Source organism: Pleurodeles waltl, chromosome 6 (assembly GCF_031143425.1).
Source record: "Pleurodeles waltl isolate 20211129_DDA chromosome 6, aPleWal1.hap1.20221129, whole genome shotgun sequence".
In the NCBI taxonomy this organism is placed as follows: Eukaryota; Metazoa; Chordata; class Amphibia; order Caudata; family Salamandridae; genus Pleurodeles; species Pleurodeles waltl.
This window is the reverse complement of record NC_090445.1, coordinates 25,506,908-25,527,714: the sequence shown is the minus strand read 5'-3', so window position 1 is coordinate 25,527,714 and position 20,807 is coordinate 25,506,908. Positions and strand designations below refer to the sequence as shown.

The window sequence follows — 20,807 nt, the reverse complement described above, 5'->3', positions numbered from 1 at the left end:
CATACCCTCCTTGGCCAATCCGGAGCTATTAGGATGACTAGAGCCCGGTCCTGGCGAATCTTCCTCAATACTCGAGGAATCAAGGGTATGGGAGGAAACGCGTAAAGCAACTGGCCGCACCAGGTTATTTGAAACGCGTCCCCCAACGCTCCCTGCATCGGATACTGGAGGCTGCAGAATAACGGACAATGCGCGTTCTCTCGAGTGGCAAACAGATCTACCCGAGGAAACCCCCACTTCTGGAAGATTAAACTGACTTGATCTGGATGGAGACGCCACTCGTGGTCTGCCGAGAATTGGCGACAGACTGTCCGCACACACGTTCAAGACTCCGGCCAGATGGTTTGCTATCAAGCAAATCTGATGGTCCTTTGCCCAGGACCATAGTCGAAGAGCTTCTCTGCAGAGAAGGTACGACCCCACTCCTCCCTGCTTGTTTATGTACCACATCGTGGTAGTATTGTCCGTTAGGACCTGTACCGACTGACCACGAAGGGAAGGGAGGAAGGCCTTGAGAGCCAGACGTACAGCCCGTAACTCGAACAGATTGATGTGAAACATCTGTTCCTCTGGAGACCAAAGGCCTTTGATCTCCAGATCCCCCAGATGAGCTCCCCACCCTAGAGTGGAAGCATCCGTTATGACTGTGGCCACTGGTGGCGACTGCTGGAACGGCTTTCCTTGTGAAAGATTGTTGCTTGCAATCCACCACTTCAAATCCACAGCAGCATCTCTGGAGATCTTGACAGTACTCTCTAGATCCCCTTTGTGTTGAGACCACTGCCTTCGGAGGCACCACTGAAGAGCCCTCATGTGCCAGCGAGCATGCGTGACCAACAGAATGCAGGAGGCAAACAGACCGAGCAGACGAAGGACCTTGAGGACTGGAACTACCGCTCCATTTCGAAACATTGGAACCAAATCCTGAATATCTTGAATCCGCTGAGGCGGAGGAAAGGCCCGACCCAATGTTGTATCCAGTACTGCCCCTATGAACAGGAGGCGCTGAGAGGGCTCTAGGTGAGATTTGGGCTCGTTCACCGAAAAACCCAGGTCGAACAACAACTGGGTTGTTGACTGCAGATGATGCGACACAAGCTCCGGGGACTTGGCTTTGATCAACCAGTCGTCCAAGTAAGGGAATACTGCTATCCCCTTCCTTCTGAGTTCTGCCGCAACCACCGACATCACCTTCGTGAAGACTCGAGGTGCTGAAGTAAGACCAAACGGAAGGACCGCAAACTGATAGTGTTGCGATCCCACCACAAACCGGAGATACTTCCTGTGTGACTTGAGTATCGGGATATGAAAGTAAGCATCCTGCAAGTCGACAGACACCATCCAGTCTTCCTTGTTCAACGCCAAAAGCACCTGTGCTAGGGTCAGCATCTTGAATTTTTCCTGCTTGAGGAACCAATTCAAGATCCTCAGGTCCAGGATTGGTCTCAAACGACCATCCTTCTTGGGAATCAGGAAATACCTTGAGAAACATCCTCGACCCCTTTCCTGCTCTGGGACCAACTCCACCGCGCCCTTTGAAAGGAGGGCTTGTACCTCCTGTTCTAGCAACAGGAGGTGTTCTTCTGAACAATAAGAAGGGCGGGGCGGGATGAGGGGCGGGAACTCCCGAAAGGGAAGGGTGTAGCCTTTTCCCACAATACTGAGAACCCAAGTGTCCGTTGTAACAGTCTTCCATTTGGTGAGAAAATGCTGTAATCTTCCCCCTACAGGAGAGGAGTGAGTGGGAAATGGTGGAAGCCTAAGGCTGCTTCCCCTGCTGCACCCCGCCAGAGGATGAGGAAGAGGCAGAGTGCTGCTGAGAGGCTCCTCTGGTGTGGACCCTACCTCTCCCTCTAAAAGATCTATAGGGATGGGAAGAGGCAGGTTGCTGATATCTTCCCCGAAAGGAAGAGGAGGAAGAGCCACGCCCAAATCCACGAAACCTTCTGAAAAATCTGGACGAGGCCGTGGAAGAAGGAGCTTGGAGCCCTAACGACTTAGCCGTGGCCCTGCTCTCCTTAAAACGTTCCAAGGCCGAATCAGCCTTGGCTCCAAACAGCTTGTCCCCATCAAACGGGAGATCCAACAATGTGGACTGTACATCCGCAGAAAAGCCCGAGTTACGGAGCCAGGCCTGCCTCCTTGCCACCACAGTTGTGCCCATTGCTCTGGCTACCGAGTCGGTCGTATCCAGTCCAGTCTGGAAAATCTGGGTCGCAGCAGCCTGGGCATTTGAAACAAAATCCAAAAGACCCTGGGGAAGCTCTGTAAATGATGAGGAAATGTCATCCATCAGAGCATGAATATACCTCCCCAGGATACAGGTTGCGTTGGTGGCCTTCAACGCCAGACTGCAGGACGAAAAAATCTTCTTGGACTGCGCCTCCAGTTTCTTTGAATCTCTGTCCCCAGGCACCGTCGGGAAAGAACCAGGCGCTGACTTGGATGAACAGGAGGCCTGCACCACCAAGCTCTCCGGCGTAGGGTGCCTAGACAGAAAACCAGGGTCAGTTAGAGCCGCCCGATACCTCCTGGCCACGGCTCTGTGAACTGCTGGGGAAGATGCCGGCCTCTTCCACACCTCTAACACCGGATCCAGCAGAGCGTCATTAAATGGCAAAAGAGGCTCCGCCGCAGCTGAGGCCGGATGTAGCACCTCTGTTAGAAGGTTTTGTTTAGCCTCCACCACCGGCAAAGGCAGGTCCAAAAAACTAGCTGCCTTCCATACCACTGCGTGAAAGGAAGCAGCCTCCTCAGTATATTCTCCCGGAGACGAAAGTACCACTCAGGGGAAGTGTCCAGCCCACTGGCCGACTCCAGACCACACAGCCTGTAGGAAGTTGGCTCTGTATGTGCTATTTCAAAGTAAGGAATAGCATGCACAGAGTCCAAGGGTTCCCCTTAGAGGTAAAATAGTGGTAAAAAGAGATAATACTAATGCTCTATTTTGTGGTAGTGTGGTCGAGCAGTAGGCTTATCCAAGGAGTAGTGTTAAGCATTTGTTGTACATACACATAGACAATAAATGAGGTACACACACTCAGAGACAAATCCAGCCAATAGGTTTTTATATAGAAAAATATCTTTTCTTAGTTTATTTTAAGAACCACAGGTTCAAATTCTACATGTAATATCTCATTCGAAAGGTATTGCAGGTAAGTACTTTAGGAACTTCAAATCATCAAAATTGCATGTATACTTTTCAAGTTATTCACAAATAGCTGTTTTAAAAGTGGACACTTAGTGCAATTTTCACAGTTCCTAAGGGAGGTAAGTATTTGTTAGGTTAACCAGGTAAGTAAGACACTTACAGGGCTTAGTTCTTGGTCCAAGGTAGCCCACCGTTGGGGGTTCAGAGCAACCCCAAAGTCACCACACCAGCAGCTCAGGGCCGGTCAGGTGCAGAGTTCAAAGTGGTGCCCAAAACACATAGGCTAGAATGGAGAGAAGGGGGTGCCCCGGTTCCGGTCTGCTTGCAGGTAGGTACCCGCGTCTTCGGAGGGCAGACCAGGGGGGTTTTGTAGGGCACCGGGGGGGGGACAAGCCCACACAGAAATTTCACCCTCAGCAGCGCGGGGGCGGCCGGGTGCAGTGTAGAAACAAGCGTCGGGTTTGTAATGGAAGTCAATGGGAGATCTAGGGATCTCTTCAGCGCTGCAGGCAGGCAAGGGGGGGGTTCCTCGGGGAAACCTCCACTTGGTCACGGGAGAGGGACTCCTGGGGGTCACTCCTCCAGTGAAAGTCCGGTCCTTCAGGTCCTGGGGGCTGCGGGTGCAGGGTCTCTCCCAGGTGTCGGGACTTAGGATTCAAAGAGTCGCGGTCAGGGGAAGCCTCGGGATTCCCTCTGCAGGCGGCGCTGTGGGGGCTCAGGGGGGACAGGTTTTGGTACTCACAGTATCAGAGTAGTCCTGGGGTCCCTCCTGAGGTGTTGGATCGCCACCAGCCGAGTCGGGGTCGCCGGGTGCAGTGTTGCAAGTCTCACGCTTCTTGCGGGGAGCTTGCAGGGTTCTTTAAAGCTGCTGGAAACAAAGTTGCAGCTTTTCTTGGAGCAGGTCCGCTGTCCTCGGGAGTTTCTTGTCTTTTCGAAGCCGGGGCAGTCCTCAGAGGATGTCGAGGTCGCTGGTCCCTTTGGAAGGCGTCGCTGGAGCAGGATCTTTGGAAGGCAGGAGACAGGCCGGTGAGTTTCTGGAGCCAAGGCAGTTGTCGTCTTCTGGTCTTCCTCTGCAGGGGTTTTCAGCTAGGCAGTCCTTCTTGTAGTTGCAGGAATCTAATTTTCTAGGGTTCAGGGTAGCCCTTAAATACTAAATTTAAGGGCGTGTTTAGGTCTGGGGGGTTAGTAGCCAATGGCTACTAGCCCTGAGGGTGGGTACACCCTCTTTGTGCCTCCTCCCAAGGGGAGGGGGTCACAATCCTAACCCTATTGGGGGAATCCTCCATCTGCAAGATGGAGGATTTCTAAAAGTTAGAGTCACCTCAGCTCAGGACACCTTAGGGGCTGTCCTGACTGGCCAGTGACTCCTCCTTGTTGCTTTCTTTGTTCCCTCCAGCCTTGCCGCCAAAAGTGGGGGCCGTGGCCGGAGGGGGCGGGCAACTCCACTAAGCTGGAGTGCCCTGCTGGGCTGTGACAAAGGGGTGAGCCTTTGAGGCTCACCGCCAGGTGTTACAGCTCCTGCCTGGGGGAGGTGTTAGCATCTCCACCCAGTGCAGGCTTAGTTACTGGCCTCAGAGTGACAAAGGCACTCTCCCCATGGGGCCAGCAACATGTCTCTGGTGTGGCAGGCTGCTGGAACTAGTCAGCCTACACAGACAGTCGGTTAAGTTTCAGGGGGCACCTCTAAGGTGCCCTCTGTGGTGTATTTTACAATAAAATGTACACTGGCATCAGTGTGCATTTATTGTGCTGAGAAGTTTGATACCAAACTTCCCAGTTTTCAGTGTAGCCATTATGGTGCTGTGGAGTTCGTGTTTGACAGACTCCCAGACCATATACTCTTATGGCTACCCTGCACTTACAATGTCTAAGGTTTTGTTTAGACACTGTAGGGGTACCATGCTCATGCACTGGTACCCTCACCTATGGTATAGTGCACCCTGCCTTAGGGCTGTAAGGCCTGCTAGAGGGGTGGCTTACCTATACTGCATAGGCAGTGAGAGGCTGGCATGGCACCCTGAGGGGAGTGCCATGTCGACTTACTCGTTTTGTCCTCACTAGCACACACAAGCTGGCAAGCAGTGTGTCTGTGCTGAGTGAGAGGTCTCCAGGGTGGCATAAGACATGCTGCAGCCCTTAGAGACCTTCCTTGGCATCAGGGCCCTTGGTACTAGAAGTACCAGTTACAAGGGACTTATCTGGATGCCAGGGTCTGCCAATTGTGGATACAAAAGTACAGGTTAGGGAAAGAACACTGGTGCTGGGGCCTGGTTAGCAGGCCTCAGCACACTTTCAATTGTAAACATAGCATCAGCAAAGGCAAAAAGTCAGGGGGCAACCATGCCAAGGAGGCATTTCCTTACACAGCCCATCACCCGAGTCCTCTAGCTCTCCTTCCTCCAGGGCTCGTTGGTACTCCTGCTCCTCTAATACACGGAGAGCACGTCTCCTCGAATGAAGCCGTTGTTCAATACGCGGAGTCGACAATGCCTCCGCCGAAGTCGAAGATCGGCGCCGATCTTCAGAAGCCACTGACGCCGCGTCTGGCGCCACAGGTAACTTCGGCGCCGACGAAAGAGCAGTCGAAGCAGATGGACCCACCGGAGTCACAGGCCGAAATCCCGACGACGGGATGGAAATTCCCGGGGCCAATCCCTCTGAAGCCACCGGAGCGGCCACCGGCGCCGACACCGGCGCCGAGCCCACGTTCCCAAAAGGGAGAAAGGGCATAAAGGGTGCCGGCCGAAGAGGCGCAGGATCACCCAATGAAAAGGCCAAAGGCCCAGCCGGAGCACCCCCTGGAGCCATCTGTTGGAAGATGGCATACATCTTCATTCAAGAATGCGGAACTATCGGCTCCAGGGGTGGGAAAAGCCGGATACTGGGGTGCCTGTCTCGGAGGCGACCCCGACGCCGGCCTCGACGTCTGCGACGCCGGAGATAACACCTTCCAATACCTCAATCACCGACGCCTGTCCAGGTGAAGTCGGAGACGCCGGAGAGGGCAACGGCGTCGAAGGATGCGGCGTAACCGTGGGACTGATCTCCCATGTCCTTCGGCGCCGATCCAAAGACCTGGAACTAGACCACAAAAGTAACAGTTGCTCCCTCGAAGATAACCGTTTCGAATGCACGGAAAAAAGGGAACGGACGTCGGCACGTCGTCGAGGACCTCTTATTGCCTGTATGACGTCAGACGGCATCGCGTGGGCTAGAGTGACGTCCTCGTCGACGTGCAGAGACTAGGAAGAAGATTTCCGTCGAATGCTGGCGCCATGGGAGAATTCATTAGGTGAGGAATCCACAGGTAGTTGTATCCATCAGAAATGGAAGGAGTGGGAGAGGGGGGAAAAGCGTAAGCAAATATCCCTGACCAACTCATCCATACGCATTGCCTTGAGACTGATCTTGTGGGTACCTGGATGCGAAGTTTTGGCATTTTGCGTTTTCCTTTGTTGCAAATAGATCTATTTGTGGTGTTCCCCAATTGTGGAAATAAGTATTCAGTATTTGGGGGTGAATCTCCCATTCATGGATCTGTTGGTGATCCCAAGAGAGATTGTCTGCTAACGGATTCTGAATTCCTGGAATAAATTGTGCTATTAGGCGAATGTGGTTGTGAATCGCCCAATGCCATATTCTTTGTGCCAGGAGACACAACTGTGTTGAGTGTGTCCCTCCCCGTTTGTTTAGGTAATACATTGTTGTCATGTTGTCTGTTTTGACAAGAATGTGTTTGTGGCTTATTATGGGTTGAAATGCTTTCAGCGCTAGAAATACTGCCAATAGTTCTAAGTGATTTATGTGAAACTGTTTTTGGTGAGTGTCCCATTGTCCTTGGATGCTGTACTGATTGAGGTGTGCTCCCCACCCTATCATGGAGGCATCTGTCGTTATTACGTATTGTGGCACTGGGTCTTGGAAAGGCCGCCCTTGGTTTAAATTTATACTGTTCCACCATTGAAGCGAGGTATATGTTTGGCGGTCTACCAACACCAGATCTAGAAGTTGACCCTGTGCCTGTGACCACTGTGATGCTAGGCACTGTTGTAAGGGCCGCATGTGCAACCTTGCGTTTGGGACAATGGCTATGCATGAGGACATCATGCCTAGGAGTTTCATCACCATTTTGACTTTGTATCTTTTGTTTTGGATACATGGCCTGTATTACATTGTGAAATGCCTGAACCCTTTGTGGACTTGGAGTGGCAATCCCTTTTGCTGTGTTGATTGTCGCCCCTAAGTATTGCTGTGTTTGACACGGTATAAGGTGTGACTTTGTGTAGTTGATTGAGAAACCTAGTTTGTGGAGGGTTTCTATGACATACTTTGTGTGTTGTGAACACTTTTCTAGCGTGTTGGTTTTGATTAACCAATCGTCTAGGTACGGGAACACATGTATTTGCTGCCTTCTGATATGTGCAGCTACGACTGCCAGGCACTTTGTAAAAACTCTTGGCGCAGTTGTTATTCCGAATGGCAACACCTTGAATTGGTAATATATCCCTTGGAATACAAACCTTAAGTACTTTCTGTGTGAAGGATGTATCGGTATATGGAAATATGCATCCTTTAGGTCTAGTGTGGTCATGTAGTCTTGTTGTTTGAGTAGTGGGATTACGTCTTGTAATGTCACCATGTGAAATTGATCTGATTTGATGTAGGTATTTAATGTTCGGAGATCTAATATAGGTCTCAGACTTTTGTCTTTTTTGGGTATGAGAAAGTACAGAGAGTAAACTCCTGTTCCTTTCTGGTGTTTTGGTACTAATTCTATTGCTTCTTTTAGTAGCAATGCCTGAACCTCTAGTCCTAGAAGATCTATATGTTGTTTTGACATATTGTGTGTTTTCAGTGGGACATTTGGAGGGAATTTGAGAAATTCTATGCAATAACCATGCTGGATAATTGCTAGGACCCAAGTGTCTGTTATTTCCTCCCAATGTTTGTAAAATGTGGTTAGTCTCCCCCCCACAGATGTTATGTGTTGGGGATGTGTGACTTGGAAGTCACTGCTTGTTTTGAGGAGTTTTGGGACTTTGGAACTTTCCTCTATTCTTTTGGAATTGTCCCCCTCTATATTGTCCACGAAAACTTACCCGCTGATACTGGCTCTGTTAAGTGGGTCTTCTTTGTGAGGTTGTGGGTTCTGTGCTTTGTCCTCGAAACCCCCCTCTAAACTGTGTTTTTCGAAATGTGCCTCTGCCCTGTGGGGAGTAGAGTGCGCCCATGGCTTTGGCCGTGTCAGTGTCTTTTTTAAGTTTTTCGATTGCAGTGTCCACCTCCGGCCCAAACAACTGCTGTCCGTTGAATGGCATATTCAGCACAGCTTGCTGTATTTCTGGTTCAAATCCTGATGTACGCAGCCATGCATGTCTCCTTATTGTTACTGCTGTGTTGACAGTTCTTGCAGCTGTGTCTGCTGCATCCATTGCTGACCGTATCTGATTGTTGGATACTCTGTCCTTCTACTACCCGCTGCGCTCTCTTTTGGAACTCCTTGGGCAAATGTTCTATAAAGTGTTGCATTTCGTCCCAATGGGCTCTATCGTATCTGGCCAACAAAGCCTGTGAATTGGCAATACGCCACTGGTTTGCTGCCTGTGCCGCCACCCTTTTGCCTGCTGCGTCGAATTTTCTACTTTCTTTATCTGGAGGTGGTGCATCTCCTGAACTATGTGAGTTCGCTCTTTTGCACGCTGCCCCTACTACAACTGAGTCCGGTGTTAGCTGTTGTGTGATGTTTATATTTGGTGGCGGTTTATATTTTTTCTCCACTCTTGGGAGTAATGGCCCTTCCTTTTACAGGCTCTTCAAACACTTGTTTGGAGTGTTTTAGCATTCCGGGTAGCATAGGAAGACTTTGATACTGGCTGTGTGTGGACGACTGTGTTAAAAAGAAAATTGTCTTCAATGGGCTCAGCATGCAGGCTGACATTATGAAATGCCGCTGCTCTTGACACCACCTGTGCGTAGGCTGTACTATCCTCTGGTGGCGACGGTCTAGCTGGATAACATTCAGGACTATTATCTGACACTGGTGCGTCATAAAGGTCCCATGCGTCAGGGTCATCTTGACTCATTCCTGTATGAGTTGGGGATTGCATCATTGGTGGAGTGGCTACCGGTGATGGTTGCGGAGAGCATTGTGGAGATGGTGGCGGGGTTACTTGTTTAGCCACCTTTGCCTGTGGCTGCTTGTCTTTTTCCTGAAAGGCAAGTTTGTGTTTCATTTTAATTGGAGGGAGAGTACTGATCTTCCCTGTTTCTTTTGGGATATGGAGCCTATTTTGTGTATAGTCTGGCTCTATTGTTTCCAATTCCTGTCAAAATCTATGTGTCTTCATTTGTTTTGACAGTCCTTGTTCCTCAGTGTAGGAACTTGTTTTCGGTTCCGAGGCCAGATGTTTCGGTATCGAAACCTTTTCGAAACCTTTTCGGCTGCTTTTTTCGGTTCCGACTAAACCTTCTTTACTTTCGGCGTTGTGGTCTCTCGGTGCCGACCTATTTCGGTGCCGCTATCTCGGTGCTGAACCTGCTCGGAGCTGTGTGGCGGTATCTCGACCGGAGTCGGATGACTTCGCCACCAGCGTGCCCTTTTTCGGTGCCGATGATCGGTCACCTATTTTTCTGGTTAAGCCATAGCCTGTTGGCGGTGGCGTCCCCTGGGCTTTAGTGGTTTTTTCATGAGTTTTGTGTTTCGACGTCTTACTCACGGTTTTCGGCGTTTCTTCGGGATCGATGTCATCCAAGTCTGATTCCTGGATGGAGAATGTCTCTTCCTCCTCTTCGAAACGCTCTTGTCCTGTTGGCGCCGACGCCAATTGCAGTTTCCTTGCTCTTCGGTCTCTTAGTGTCTTCCTGGACCGAAACGCTCAACAGGCGTCACAAGTATCTTCCTTGTGTTCCGGCGACAAACACAAGTTACAGACCAGATGCTGATCTGTATATGGATACTTGTTATGGCATTTTGGGCAGAAGCGGAATGGGGTCCGTTCCATCAGCCTTGAAGAGACACGTGGCCGGGCCGACCAGGCCCCGACGGGGGATCAAAAAAACCCCGAAGGGCCACCGGAGCACTTCAAAAGTCGGTGTCGATCTGTTGTAACTAACCCGATACCGAACGCAAACAATACCGATGATTTTTCAGAGATTCTAACTAACTTTCCGACCCGAAACACGGAGCGAAAAGGAACACGTCCGAACCCGATGGCGGAAAAAAAACAATCTAAGATGGAGTCGACGCCCATGCGTAATGGAGCTGAAATGGGAGGAGTCCCTCGGTCTTGTGACTCGAAAAGACTTCTTCGAAGAAAAACAACTTGTAACACTCCGAGCCCAACACCAGATGGCGGGATGTGCACAGCATGTGTATCTGCAGCTACACTTGCCATCGAACATATATATATATATAGCATTTTGTCATGGAGCTGAACATAGTACTATCGAAACTTATGGGCCCTCCTTTCGAACCTATACACAAAGCCTCTTTGCAACACCTTACGTGGAAGACGGCTTTTCCGGTAGCCATTACTTCCGTGAGGAGGGTCAGTGAAATTCAGGCTTTGTCCTCCAAAGAACCATACACAGTCTTCAACGAGAATAGAGTGGTTCCACAAACTCATCCATCATTCTTACCGAAGGTGGTGTCAGATTTTCAAATCAGACTATTTCACTACCAACTTTTTTCCCCAATCCGGATACTCCGGCGGAGAAAGCTTTGCACTCCCTGGATTTGAAAAGAGTGCTAAAATTTTACTTGGATAAAACCAAACGACAATCTTACCACTTATTTGTAAATTACGGTCATTTGAGAACAGGCGAGGCAGCCTCAAAACGAACCATATCTAGATGGATAGTTTCATGTATTGTTACTGCATATCAATTGGCTAACAAACAACTACTTGCTAGGCCTAAGGCGCATTCGACAAGAGGAAAGGCGGCTACGGCTGCCCTCCTTAATAATGTTCCAATCTCTGAAATTTTTAAGGCTGCTACATGGAAGTCTGTACATACATTTACTAGGCATTACTGTTTGGACTCAGATGCCAGAGCAGACGCCCAAGTGGGGCAAGCATCTCTGAGAAATTTGTTTGCATAATACATATCTATTCCTGCACTTCTATTAGACAGTCCGCAGAGTTAAGGGATGGGCTTGCTAATCTATTCAATGTTTATGACTATTGATGAGGATCCCCTGGAAAAGAATAATAAGTTACTTACCTGTAAATCCTAGTTCTCTTCCAGGGGTATCCTCATCAAAGTCATAAACAACCCACCCTCCTCCCCGGACGCAAGTCTCCTAGAAGTGCAGGACACACTATCTTTCGAATCTGCTGCACAAGCTGTCACCGTAAAAAAGTACTGACCTAACTGTGAACCAACTGTCACCTCTCCTTCACCCGAGGCATGGTGGGATATTGGGGTGCTCAGGGTCTTAAAGGCACAGTGCCAGAATTGTTATGGTTCTCCTGTGTTAACCTGCATGCAGCCTATTGGCGAAGAATGCTCCATTGTTTTCAATGTAGTTTTTTCTCTTTTTTCTCTGATGTTGCTACTGCTTCTTTCCCTAGGCCCAGCTATGGGGCTTTGGAAAGTTTTTTTCTCTTATTGTAATTTTGAAAAGGACGGTTTTAAAAAAAAAAAAAAAAATCCATAGAAATAAAGCATTTTAGCCTGTTTATGATTATAGTCTGCATTGCTGTTTTACACACGTATATATGAGTTTAGTATGAAAATTTGTCTACTAAAAATGCTATATACATATATATTATTTTTTTTCGTGCATATTTCATACTTTATGTGTGTATTTTATGTATGCTCCGGGGTCCCTGCACGAGGGCGGGAATATTCAATGTTTATGACTATTAATGAGGATCCCCTGGAAGAGAATTGCCTGTTTGTGGAAGAATAAACAAGTGTCTCTGCTGTGCAACTAGCTTCTCTTACAGTTGCTGGAGTAGGAGTTAAGACTCTGTGGAGTCATCCGTGGAGGGTATTTTCGGTGCAGCTCTGCTCTCAGAGCCGAACGAGTTCTCAACGTTGAGACTGGTTCCGATGACACTGGCACGGAAGCCCATATTGGCAAGGGGGCCTCTTCCCTTCAAAGCGATCCAAGGTCTGTGTAGTATTTTCAGGCTCAGTGCCGCGATGGAGCACTGTAGGCACCCAAGTTTGTCAGTGACAACCATGGCCTGATGGCAGTGGTGGCCCAGCTGGCTGGTTTCTTTCTTCTTTTTTTAGCCAAGACCCTGCCAGATCTGTCAGGAGCAGTGCTCTGTCAACATTGCTAGCCTAATTAGTGTGTCAGTGCAGACCATGCTCACCACACAACTTTGTCCACTGCTAGGAGGAGCCAGAGGCGTTTTCCTCTCAAGACTGAGTCAGAGGAGAAGGATGCCTCCAAGCTGGGTGACACATGGACAGGCTGGGCATCCCAGGGTCAGCCTCTGCTTCAAAGATGTGTTGCCTGAAGCTTTCGGGGTGTTGTCGGACTCCTGCCTCATCCTCTTATGCACCCACCAACACCTGCGTTGGCATTAAGGAAGGTGAGATTCCTCACACCTAGTGTTCAGCAGAGAGACATACATTGCACGCCTCATGGTAGTTCATAGACGGGAATCTGGAGTAGCACTGGGGGCAGTACTGGAATGGTATCCGTTCCATTACACTGACAGTGAATGCATTCTTCATGAACTCTTCGAGGCGAGGGGCATGGAACCCTGAGGAGGGCCAAAGGCCCTGCTGGTCAGGCAGCAATGGGAGGCGGGTATCTGTGGACATGGTCTAGAGAATGAAGCGAAGTCAAAGATCTGTCAGTGAGCAGAGTTTCTTCCGTTGATACTATAGTCGCAACAACTGACTTGGTCAGAAGAAAAACACTGCAAGTCACCAAAGATCGGGCCTGGTGGTACACGTCCAAACCCGATGTCGGAAAAAACAATGTAACATTGAGTCAATGCCCATGCTCATTGCCAACTGGGGGAGAAGTCACTATACCTCATGACTTGAGACATTTTCAAGCTGTTTTTCTATGACAAAGTCTTAACGCTAGATGCAGGAGTATGTACAGGATGTGTATCTAACAGCAAAGCATGCTACAATCCAGCAGAACATTCTCAAATGAATGCAGTTCTATTTATGCCATTAAAAAAAACCAACAAAAAAAAAAAACCTCTATGTACAAGTCATGCAAGGCTAACTCACCTGTGTTTCAGTGGGAGCTGGCCAGCTGGTTGGCTTCCGGGCAGTCTGAGAAGTTGGTTCTTGGTTCTTGCGCTGTGAGGGAGGCAACGTGGTTGAATTAGCCCAGTTGCGTCCTTCCTCTGAGAGGAGTCTAACATCATGCCCAGGGCGTGTATCTGGGACAAGTCTCGGATCTGAGCCGAGAAGGCTGTCTGATGCAAGCTGTGCATTAGAGCAGAGATGGGCATCTGTAACCAGTCTAGTGTCCGCGGTGAGCTGCACATCTTGGTCTAGAAGTGTATCTGGAGCAAGGCAAGCATCAGGGACCCCCCGAGCCTCTGTGGCAAGGCAGTCTTCAGAAACCGGTCTGGTTTCAGGGGCAAGGTGGGCATCAGGGTCGAGGCGGGCATCAGAGACCAGGCGGGGATCAGGGGCAAGGCGGGCTTCTGGACTTAGCCGGACATCAGAGAAGACTCTTGCATCTGTGCAGAGTCTTCCATCTGATGCCAGCTGAACATCAGATACAAGTCGAGAATCAAGGGCAAGTCGTCCATTAGGGCTAAGACGTGCATCAGAGAGCAGATGTGCATCAGGCGCAAGATGAAAATCCGAAGCCACCCGTGCATCAGAGCAGAGACGTGCATCCGAGATGTATCGCACATCTTGGTTATGGCGAGCTTCAGAAGATAGCAGAGTATCTTGGTTGAGGCGAACTTCAGAAGAAAGTCGTAAATCCTGGCAGAGATGAGGTTCGGCGGCAAGACGCGCATCCTGGCCAAGGCTTCCTTCGGCGGCAAGACGGCCATCCTGGCCAAGGCGGCCTTCGGCAGCAAGACGGCCATCCTGGCCAAGGCGGTTTTCACTGACAATCTGTGCATCCTGCCCAAGGCGGCTTTCACTGACAATCCGTGCATCCTGCCCAAGGCGGCCTTCCGAGCCAAGCCGTGCATCCTGCCCAAGGCGGCCTTCCGAGCCAAGCCGTGCATCCTGCCCAAGGCGGCCTTCTGAGCCAAGCCGTGCATCCTGCCCAAGGCGGCCTTCCGAGCCAAGCCGTGCATCCTGCCCAAGGCGGCCTTCCGAGCCAAGCCGTGCATCCTGCCCAAGGCGGCCTTCCGAGCCAAGCCGTGCATCCTGCCCAAGGCGGCCTTCCGAGCCAAGCCGTGCATCCTGCCCAAGGCGGCCTTCCGAGCCAAGCCGTGCATCCTGCCCAAGGCGGCCTTCCGAGCCAAGCCGTGCATCCTGCCCAAGGCGGCCTTCCGAGCCAAGCCGTGCATCCTGCCCAAGGCGGCCTTCCGAGCCAAGCCGTGCATCCTGCCCAAGGCGGCCTTCCGAGCCAAGCCGTGCATCCTGCCCAAGGCGGCCTTCCGAGCCAAGCCGTGCATCCTGGCCAAGGCGGCCTTCCGTGCCAAGCCGTGCATCCTGGCCAAGGCGGCCTTCCGTGCCAAGCCGTGCATCCTGGCCAAGACGGCCTTCCGTGCCAAGCCGTGCATCCTGGCCAAGACGGCCTTCCGTGCCAAGCCGTGCATCCTGGCCAAGACGGCCTTCCGAGCCAAGCCGTGCATCCTGGCCAAGACGGCCTTCCGAGCCAAGCCGTGCATCCTGGCCAAGACGGCCTTCCGAGCCAAGCCGTGCATCCTGGCCAAGACGGCCTTCCGAGCCAAGCCGTGCATCCTGGCCAAGCCGGCCTTCCGAGCCAAGCCGTGCATCCTGGCCAAGCCGGCCTTCCGAGCCAAGCCGTGCATCCTGGCCAAGCCGGCCTTCCGAGCCAAGCCGTGCATCCTGGCCAAGACGGCCTTCCGAGCCAAGCCGTGCATCAGAGCGAAGACGGCCTTCCGAGCCAAGCCGTGCATCAGAGCGAAGACGGCCTTCCGAGCCAAGCCGTGCATCAGAGCGAAGACGGGCATCAGAGCTAAGACGGCCTATTGTGACAAGTCGTGAGGCAGAGCTGAGGCGAACGTCCTGACTATGGCGGGCATCTGAGGCAAGACGTGTATCAGTGTTCAGTCGGTTTTCAGAGACAAGTCGTGAATCCGAAAACACTGGTGCTTCAGGACCAAGTCGTGCCTGAATTTCTGCAGACCTTGGTGGCACTTGCAATCCTCTGCAATCCCAGCCATTCCTGTAAGCAAATGAAAACATTTTAACTTCAATAATCACAAAGTTATGCATTTGCAACATCTTAGACTAAACAACCATACTATCCACGTTAATGAGGACCTCGCAGCCACAGTATCCCAAAAGAACAGACTAATGCAGACCCATCAGGGTATACTGTCAATTCTGGACAAGAATTTTGCAGAAGACAGAGCAAAATACTATAGCAACATTCTAGATCTTTGTAGCCAAGGGAAAAAGTAAGCCTATGTGGTCATTCACAGTAGGAAAATTCTGTTTTATACTGCACATTGAACCACATCAATATTGTACACAGTCTTCATTAAAATGGCAAAAAACTATTTTTTAAAGTGGACACTGCAATTTTCAACAGTTACTTACAGGTTCAGTTTTCAGGGCATAGGTAGCCCACCGTTGGGGGTTCAAGGCAACCCCAAACACCCAGCACCAGCAACACAGGAACAGTTAGGTGCAGAAGTCAAACAGGAGCCAAAATAATGTGGGCGCCTATGGAGACGGGGGGGTACTCCTGTTCCAGTCTGAATGCAGGTAAGTGGTCGGGGGGGGGGGGTCAGGGGGCATGTAGGAACAAAAACCACACCCGCAGTGGCACAGGGGCAGCCAAGTGCAGTAGGCAAACAGGGCGTCGGGTTCTCAATAGAACTCTATAGAGGGAACCGGGGGTCACATGCGCTGCAGGCAGGGCACAATGGGACTTCTTGGGCAAGCCACCATCTGGGCAAGGGTGAGGGCTGCCTGCTAGTTGTTGCTGCTACAGTGGTCGGTTTCTCTCAGGCCTGGGGGCTGTGGGTGCAGTGCTTCTCCAGGCGACTGATATCCATCCCAGGCAGTGGCGGTCAGCTCGGGACTCCCTCTGCAGGTGTTGTCGTCTGCAGAGGTCAGCCCGGGGTGGACATCATGAGTCGTCCTCTCTGGATAGTTGGTTCCTCTGGACACGGGCTGGGGGCGTCAGGTGCAGAGTAGTGGGGACTCACGCTTCTGGAGTGAGGAGGGAGTCCCTTTAAAGTTGATTGTCTTTTCTTTTGGTTGGGCAGAGCCGCTGCCAACAGGAGTTCTTGGTCCTCAGTGTTGCATGCAGTCGCCTGGAGGCTTTTCAGGAATCGCTGGTCCTGTAGAACTTGTCGCTTTTCAGTTGAAGGGCCTTTGAAGCAGGAGACAGGCCTGTAGGGCTGGGACCAAGTCAGCTGTCGTCTCCTCTTCTCTGCGGGTTTTGCAGCTAATCAGTCCTTGTGAGGTCGTCGGAAATCTGAAGAGCTGGGTTCAGGATCACCCCTAAATACTAAATTTGGAGATATGTTAGGGTTAGAGGCAGTAGCTAATGGCTACTGTCCCTGAGTGTGGCTACACCCTCCTTGCGACCACTCCCTCTGGGGAGGGGAGTACGCCCCTAACCCTATTGGTCCTAATCCTCCAAAGCAAGATGGAGGATTTCTCAAGAAGGGGGTCACTTCAGCTCTGGTCACTTTAAGAGTGGACCTGGCTGGAGGGGTGACTCCTTGTTTTTCTCATTATCCCTCCTGACTTGCAGCCAAAAGTGGGGGCCTGTCTGGGAGGGGGGCATCTCCACTAGATGGAGTGCCCTGGGGCAGTGTAACACCAGGCTTGAGCCTTTGCGGCTCACTGCCAGGCGTTATAGTTCCTGCAAAAGGGGGGGGGGGGGGGATGGGAGAGGTGTGAAGCACCTCCACCCAGAGCAGGCTTTGTTTCTAACCTCAGAGCACAAAGGTTCTCGCCCCGTGGGGTCAGAAACGTGGCTGCTAGTGGCAGGCTGGCACAGACCAGTCAGTCCTACACCAAAGGGTTGGGTAAAATGCAGGGTACATCTCTAAGATGTCCTCTGTGTGCTTTTTAGAATAAATCCGAAACTGGCATCAGTGTGGGTTTATTGTGCTGAGAAGTTGGATACCAAACTTCCCAGTATTCAGTGAAGCCATTATGGAACTGTGGAGTTCGTAATGACAACTCCCAGACCATATACTTAATATGGCCACACTGAACTTACACTGTCTAAGAATGGACTTATACTCTGTTGGGGCATATTGCTCATGCAGCTATGCCCTCACCTGTGGTATAGTGCACCCTGCCTTAGGGCTGTAAGGCCTGCTAGAGGGATGACTTTGTTCTGTGGGAATGGCACCCTGAGAGGGATGCCATGTCGACTTTGCCTTTTTCTCCCCACCAAAAAACACTATCTGCAATGGCAGTGTGCATGTGTTTGGTGAGAGATCCCTTAGGGTAGCATAAAACATGCTGCAGCTCTTGGGGACACTCCCTGGTCACAGGACCCTTGGTGCCACCGGTACCTTTTACAAGGGACTTATCAGTGTGCCAGAGGTGTGGCAATTGTGGAGACGATGGTATATTTTTAGGGAAAGAACACTGGTGCAGGGGCCTGGTTAGCAGGATCCCAGCGCACACACACAGTCAAGTCCGCATCAATATCACGCAAAAGTGTGTGGGTGGTGGCAGGCGTGGGGGAGTGTTTGGGGAGGGGGAGCTAGCTTCTTGGCGCTGCCTACACTTCACTAAGAGGGGATACCTAGACCTGGTATAAGGTGTATACCTTAGGTACCCACCATACACCAGCCCAGCTTCCTACACTAAAAGATATATATAAAATAAGCTCAGTGGCGATTAATGCCCCCTCTCTCCTCCTCAAATGACTTCAATGTAAAATGTATCTGCTATATAAAAGGTCTCCCATTTTTATAATGTTCAGATGTGCACGTTGTTGGTTTGAGTTAGGGTGAGACGCAACTGATAGAGGGGTACAGAATAAGGCCAGCTCCAAGGTATGACAGAAGTGTTATTAAATAAGAACTATAGGATATATCTCACCTGATCATATTAGAGGGGCTACATTATGCCATGCATGTACAGACGATTCCACACCGAGAAACTGCATTTTCGGTTTACGAATAGGTTTAATCAAAACTGCACCTAGGGGGAATCTTCTCCACCATATCTTCCTGAATCTTAAAATGCAGTGTCACATATTTCAAGTGATACCAACTGAAAGCATTTTTTGATTGTGCTGCCTAGAAATAGTACAGTAGACCTTTCATACAAGGTAGCAATCAATTTGCAATTACTTTTGGAAGGATTTTGGTGCCTGCATTTATTAATGACAATGGTGTTTAAGATGAAGTTTTTGAGGGCTTCCCTGGTTTCAAAAGCACAGTAGTAACAGCATGTTGTAGTGTTTGGGAAGGTGTCTAACCTCTATCCTCTCTGCGAACTTTTAACAGATATAGAGCCAACATGTCAGAATATTCCTTATAAAATTATGTGGTCAGCTCACCTGCACCTGGGGATTTGCCGTTCGATTTCAGTTTTATTATGCTTGACTCATTCACGAGATTCCAGCCAGGCCAAAGTGTCTTTGGAAAGATTCATCAATCCTTTCCTTGGCAAGGTCTATGTTGCAGAATATAGGTCGGCATAGGCATAACAGAAAACATCAATATTTTTAGGTGTAGTCCTGTAGTGTGTACCATCAGGACTACCAAGTTCTAATACATTTCTGGATGCCCACCTGGGTGGCAACAGCCTAGTTAATGAGCAGCTGGGTCACACATCCTCACAAAGTTTGTTTTCCAGAGAGTGTTTGCCCAACTATTTAATTTCGAGATCTGACTCCTCTTGAAACAAATAGCGCTGTGAGTATCTTTGCTCGGAGTCGATGGTCTAGAACAGTTATCTTCCAGGATTTTAAAGTTCCCTCTAAAGCTTGCAGCTTAGTACATATGGATTGAAGAATATCGGTCTATTCATGATGAAGACTCCTTGGATGCTGGTTTTCAAGGCTTCTTTAAGTATTGCTTTACTTGTCACTGAACCTTCACTTAATTCAAAATAGTCCTCAAAGCCCTCTAAAGCTTGCAGCTTAGTACATATGGATTGAAGAATATCGGTCTATTCATGATGAAGACTCCTTGGATGCTGGTTTTCAAGGCTTCTTTAAGTATTGCTTTACTTGTCACTGAACCCCCTTAATCACTTCCCAGCACAAGTGTAAGTGAGTCAAATGAAGTAGTCCCAGGCAGTGGTCAAAGGGAGCGGGCACAATTTCTACTTTCACTGTTTGTTTGCATACATATCTGGTCCTTAACCAAGCATCTAGCAGTAACATAATACACAAATAGCATGTGTAGCCACAAGTGACTGGGTGTTTTGTCACCACAAATCGGGCAGGGCATGACTCATAGGGAGTGGAATGCAACCAAAAGCTGAAGGGGGTGTGCTCTTGTATCATTTTGAGGATGAGTAGTGCACAATATGGAAAATGTCACTTACCCAGTGTACATCTGTTCGTGGCATGAGACGCTGCAGATTCACATGCTTTGCACATCCCGCCATCTAGTGTTGGGCTCGGAGTGTTACAAGTTGTTTTTCTTTGAAGAAGTCTTTTCGAGTCACGAGATCGAGGGACTCCTCCCCTTTCGGCTGCATTGCGCATGGGCGTCGACTCCATCTTAGATTGTTTTCCCCGCAGAGGGTGAGGTAGGAGTTGTGTATTATAGTAATAGTGCCCATGCAGTGGAGTAAATATGTATGTACATAATGGTGTTTAAAGTGATATATTTACAAATTTACAAATGTTCAAGATCAACTTCGAAACGGCTACAGGCTCCCGGGGAGGCGGTGGGCGCATGTGAATCTGCAGCTTCTCATGCCACGAACAGATGTACACTGGGTAAGTGACATTTTCCGTTCAATGGCATGTGTAGCTGCAGATACACATGCTTTGCATAGACTAGTAAGCAGTTATCTCCCCAAAAGCGGTGGCTCAGCCTGTAGGAGTTGAAGTTGTTTGAAATAAAGTTCGTAGTACTGCTTGTCCTACTGTGGCTTGTTGTGTTAACACATCCACGCAGTAATGTTTGGTGAATGTATGAGGCATAGACCATGTGGCTGCCTTACATATTTCAGTCATAGGAATGTTCCCTAGAAAGGCCATAGTAGCACCTTTCTTCCTAGTTGAATGTGCCTTTGGTGTTATAGGCAGTTCTCTTTTAGCTTTGAGATAACAGGTTTGAATACATTTAACTATCCATCTGGCAATGCCTTGTTTGGATATTGGATTCCCTGTATGAGGTTTTTGAAAAGCAATGAACAGTTGTTTTGTTTTTCTTATTTGTTTTGTTCTATCAATGTAGTACATTAAAGCTCTTTTGATGTCTAATGTATGTAGTGCTCTTTCAGCTACAGAATCTGGTTCTGGAAAAAACACTGGTAGTTCTACTGTTTGATTTAAGTGAAACGGTGATATGACTTTTGGTAAGAACTTTGGGTTAGTTCGTAAAACTACTTTATGCTTGTGTATCGGAATAAA

The 20,807-nt window shown here is 49.6% G+C and overlaps 1 protein-coding gene across 6 annotated transcripts in view; it reads right to left on the bottom strand.

The window, feature by feature from the left end:
* PRRC2B (proline rich coiled-coil 2B) overlaps positions 1 to 20,807 on the bottom strand; it is a 635,269-nt gene that overhangs the window by 464,411 nt on the left and 150,051 nt on the right. For all 6 annotated transcript variants that reach the window (XM_069237079.1, XM_069237080.1, XM_069237081.1 and 3 more), the window contains exon 11: positions 13,358 to 15,455. In XM_069237079.1, the coding sequence (XP_069093180.1) occupies positions 13,358 to 15,455 (2,098 nt within the window). The remainder of the gene's footprint in view (positions 1 to 13,357; positions 15,456 to 20,807) is intronic.